The following is a 5,022-nucleotide window of genomic DNA, read 5'->3' on the forward strand; positions in this document are numbered from 1 at the left end:
GCCCCTGTCTCTCAAAGGCGATCGCTCCCTTGAGGTCGCCTTACAGACGCCCCCGGGATTGCACGCCCTTATATCTTCATCAGGCGGTCGGGCGGGATGGAGTGACCCTCGTCCCCGCCCATTGGTGTCCCTCGACGGTGATCTGGGCGGGCCTTTCCCCCGAGGGCGCTTCCACGAATCGCGTCTTGTCACATGGCCATCGTTTGTCAGAGTTATTGCCGATGCCTTGATCTACCGCCGCTATCTGTGTGGCTGCCACCGGGTGCCTTTGTTATCCTATTTGTGGGCTCGTTTGCTCTGCTCTTCTCGGCTGATGTGCCAGGCTGCGTGTCTGCCGATCTTTTTTCCGTGATTTTCTTGCGAATGTGAATGTATGGGGCTTTATTTTAGCTGTGTAAGAACGATTTCTACCACGCTGACATTGGCTTCTTCTTCCTGTGTTTTACTCAGCCGCGTCAATGTCTACCAATGTTGAAAAAATCTCTGATTTCTCAACCTTTTTTCGCCAGCAGTGCATCATTTATTATTGTTTAGCATTCCATTTTTCTACCTTTAGTCCCTGTGTGCAATATTTAGTTTCTCTGGCTTTCCATCTGTCTCTATTTCACTTGGTTGCTATATTTCATCCCACTTTACCTCGGAGCGGCGTTGTTTTCCACCTTATGAATCACCGTTTCATATGGGCCCTTTTGGTTCATTCTTGTCTGTTTCCCTTCTAAACGTATCGGCGTTTAGAGATAGCACTTTTCCTCTTTATTGACCTGGCACTAGTTACTTCCTGTGGCACCTTACTTAAAGGCCGTTAGCTGAACAGTGATGCTGCAGCACTTAGGGCGCTCGTGATGTTCGAAAGCAGGGACGGCTGATGATGCAACGTCGAGGAGATCAGGTAACAAGTCCACCAAGGTCAAGCGTGACCTCTCATACGTCAGGGTGTTTACTCTTGTTTCTTGTCTCCCGCCGCCTGCCTTGCCTTAGCCTCGCCCCTCCTTACCCCTCCTTGACTCCTCTGTCTTCTTTCGTTGTCCATTTTCCATGGATTGCGCTCCCTTCCCTTGTCATCCCCCCCCTACCGCTCGCTTTTGTAGCACTGACCCCTTGTGCTACAAGTGGGATGATTTTGAGAAGTCGTCGTTTTTAACGGTTTGCAGATGACTGCTTCACGACCACCTGACGTGGATGGGGGAACTTTGCAGGTGGCCACGTATTTTTCAGCAGTTTTTCCGGATCTGGATGACGTAGCGTGACTTGAAAAAAGGTTGTATCATTAGTTCATATAAAAAGATTTCAACTGGGAGTGCTAAGTATGCCACCTTAAGTGAATTCAGTGTTTCGGCAATTTAGGTAACCCAGATATTAATGGCGGAGGAATGCGTATTGTCGAGCAGCTGCCTTGATAACCTGCTTTCCCATCTTCGTTGCAGAAACAACAGATTAATGTGCTTTCCAATTCCTTCACATACAAGCAACTCCTCTACGGTCGGATCCAGTTCTGACGCCGCAAGAAAGCCGTAATAAGCAATGAGCGCTCGTGTGCGTGAGAGCCAAGCGGCGCCGCAACAGTTGTCAGGCATCTGGCGCTAATGTTATTGTCTTGTCGTCAATGCAGCTCATGTTGTGACCTTCAAATCACAGAAGTTAATGTTTATGTGGATATTTAAGGGTAATATTCCCAGCACCCAAGGTTCTGGTGTGTTCGTGCTCGGAGCTTGCGCGTTTGTTGTGAACCCGATTGCGAGTGCAGCCATCCAACCCGCAGAATAGAAAGTTGAAACTGATACTTCTTTAGCCGGAGGCGCGACGAGCAGACAAGCATATGGGAAGTCTGTTTGTCTTGCCTTTTTCAGCACATGTTCTACAAATTTGGAGATCAGATTACTTGCCAATCATATGGCGGCAACACTCGATCTAAAAAGCGATTCCAAATATTTGGCTTGGCTTAAAGCACTTGGTGTCACACTTTTTACCAACAGCTTTCCCTTGTCTCTGAACCCCCCTCTCCCCCCCACCTCCAGTCTCCCGTTCGCTTTCTCTGTCATTTTCAACTCTGGACTCGTCTGGATGCTTGGATTTGTATATTTTGCTGCCAACTTTTCCTCTACGCTCATGATTTAGATGCGATATCCTACCTTTTACCGATCATAAGATAATTAAATCAGGTGTACTTTTAGCAAGGATCGGGGAAATGTTGCTATGGCCAACTTTCCACCGCAGGTCTTGTTGGCGGGCAGTTCAGTGACCCGCGCCGTAAATGTCAATTGGCCCACAGACTTTGCCTTTTATGTCTGTTGCCGAGTTAAGGTGCCGAGACTCGACGCTTTCGGGACTTGGTCTCGTCTTGGAGTTAGCAAGTGCTTGCCATGTTAGTTTCTTGTTTTTCTTGGGCGTTTTCTGTGATCTACGATGTGATGGCACGTCACATTTATTTGTATAAACTGCGAAAGAGGATCTCCCGCGTTCGCAAAATTGGGCGACGCTACAGGATTCCAGGACCTGTTAGATATGATTGCCGCTCTGTGCAGTTTGCTTTCCCGCGGCCCAAGATTGCGATCTCCCCCCGTCGTCTCCTCCCCCCTGGTAGGGAGGGAGGGCGCGGGCGCTGTCACTCTCGGGTGGCTAGGCCTCGGGCCTCGCTATTCTGTCCTGTCAGCACGGCCTGACGGACCAAGGCTACACGCGCCCATATATTGCGCTGCGCTTTACGGGTTTCATGTTCGTATCCAGTTATTTTTAGTGCCACAGGCTTGACCATACTTGTGCCAGAAGGGGCGGCCGAGCTGCCTTTGTTCGGACGGTGCTTGCGTTTGTTCATTCATTCTCTTTACCAGACAGTGCCCGGTAAGGGTGTTCGCGCTTTCTCTGCTTTACTAGACACCACGTAAGCGCAAGGAAAGTTCATTTATTGGGAGTAGTAGCTGTGCTAATTGGGGATGGGGAAGGGGGAAAGGAGAGGAAGGAGCACCACGTTTGTTAACGGGGCGCGCGATCAGACGGAGGGGCGCCGGCGATGGGCATGGTGGGTGGTACGCGCGGTTGTTCTAAGTCTGCCGTCATTATTTTGGCCGCTCCATTACACATGACAGAGAAGGCAGGCGCAGGGCCATGATCGTGACCTTGACTTCTGGATGACTGAGCGTAAAAGATGGGCCTTCTATATTTAAGTTGCTGCTGCTCGTATTGTTAACTTCATGCTGGACCACAGACGGGCATCGATATTTTCTCCGTGTTAAAGGGAAAGTAGCATTAGTTATTTATGATATGGGTCTGCCGTAATTTCATGCAAAGCTACGTGCAAAGCCTTAATATCCTCCATTCTAGATGACGCACATAATGATGTGATGGGGATGCTAGCCTGTTTTTCTGTCGCTTCGGTAAAGCATTATATTCTCGTGCTGGTAACGCCATGCTTTTCGGAATTTTTAAAAGCGTTATTTGCACAAATTGTATTTAGTGAATTTATTGGGGATTTTTAATTTTTTCAGTTTTAAGACAGTGAACATTGACTGTATTATTGTTTGAACGCTCGTAAATCCTTTGTGATACACTGCCAATGTGCGGTAACAAGTGGAGAGTGAAAAGTGCTCGCAGTTGACAGTGTAAACCGGCGAGGGCGAGGAGGCCGTCTCCCCCCTCTCCCGTCCCCCATCTGCCTTCGGTTGTCCTCGAAGTTAAGTGCCGGGCGTGATGCCAGGCGTGGTGTGCTCCCCGCCCACGGGCACCAGCGCCCCCGCCGACGCCGCGGTGCCGTCCTCTCTCGGCACGGCGGACACCAGTGGCGAGGTGACCTCCTGGCGGACCTCACCTCAAGGCGGTATTGCGCCTCCCTCTCCGGACTCCGAGTCTGGGATCGAGGACTCTCCGGACAGCATCGACGGCGTCGCCATGCCGCTGTCCCCGCCTATTCCCATCCCGTCCTTCCGCCGCGGAAGCCTTCAGCTCGGGCGCGGCCACACGCCTCCTCCGGGCGCCCTGCTTCAGCCAGACCACCTCAGCAACTCCGCCCCCGCCACTGCCAGCGAAGACAACACGCCCCCGTCCACTCGCGGTAACGCCCTCGCCGCCGCCGCCCGTGAGCGGGGAGCCGCAGTGTGGTGGCGAGGCCGGAGCGGGAGTGCCCACCATTGAAATCAGCGAGGTATTGTACTTGACCTCCCTCGACTCGGAGGCACTGTGCCTTCACGAATGCCACCCACAGTAACTAACGATCTCTTCCTTTCTCTAACACTCACTGAAATGGCTCGCCTCTAGCTGACACATCAAACACTTTTTAACACCACCAGACCCCGAGCCGCCTTCTCCCTTTTCTCCCCGCTGTTTGTGTGTTTTCGGTCTCCTGAGACTTCCCGTTTCCTGTGCCGTCTTCAGTGACCTGTATTTCACCTCAGCATTGAGTTCTTTAAAAGCCCTATTCATGTCAGGTCTTGGCCTTCTTTGCGATGGTGGGAAAGCGGCTGGGTGGTGTCTCCAGCCTAGCCATGACTGGGCGCCTCGAGTCTCCTGCACGGCTGGGCGACCGATGAGAGGTAATTGTGAAGGGGAGATGGGGTAGACCCGTAGATGATGCTCTCCCCTCACCCTTCACGATCCCTAGCTTCCCCTCTCCATCTTTCTCTCTCCGTCCACGGCCCGACTAATTCGTCTCCCGGTCTCCCTCGTCTCATTTCCCCCTGCGTTTCTTCTTTTTTATTTATGATATCTTCCAGTCTGTAATTACACGCCTTGTCTTAGGACTTTCCATGTTCATATGGCATATCAGTTCTCTCTTTTATAGCTAGTATTTTTTCTTTTTCTTCATCGTGTCCCTTCCCTTTTTATCCACCGTGTTTTCCCCTCTTTCCCATTGTTCCAATTTTCTCCAGATGCGTCTCCATCATTTGATGGCCAGTAATTCCAGTGACCTGCCTCTCCCCCTCCCCTCTCCCCCTTGCTTCTGAGAGTGATCTGTCTTGTCTCCTTCTTCGTTACTTATTGGTTCTTCAGATCCTTTCTTATTCTGTTTGATCCCCTCATCTACTGCTCCGC

At 51.2% G+C, this 5,022-nt stretch overlaps 2 protein-coding genes across 2 annotated transcripts in view; both read left to right on the plus strand.

The window, feature by feature from the left end:
* The window catches only part of LOC119585648, a 26,759-nt gene extending 22,628 nt beyond the window's left edge, over nucleotides 1-4,131 (plus strand). The window contains exon 2 of the mRNA XM_037934321.1: nucleotides 3,483-4,131. Within this exon, the coding sequence (XP_037790249.1) occupies nucleotides 3,685-4,125 (441 nt within the window). The 5' untranslated portion in view covers nucleotides 3,483-3,684 and the 3' untranslated portion in view covers nucleotides 4,126-4,131. The remainder of the gene's footprint in view (nucleotides 1-3,482) is intronic.
* The window catches only part of LOC119585647 (protein Aster-B-like), a gene marked incomplete in the record, with an annotated part of 119,378 nt that overhangs the window by 91,326 nt on the left and 23,030 nt on the right, over nucleotides 1-5,022 (plus strand).

The sequence above is a fragment of the Penaeus monodon genome, chromosome 20 (assembly GCF_015228065.2).
Source record: "Penaeus monodon isolate SGIC_2016 chromosome 20, NSTDA_Pmon_1, whole genome shotgun sequence".
Taxonomy (NCBI): domain Eukaryota; kingdom Metazoa; phylum Arthropoda; class Malacostraca; order Decapoda; family Penaeidae; genus Penaeus; species Penaeus monodon.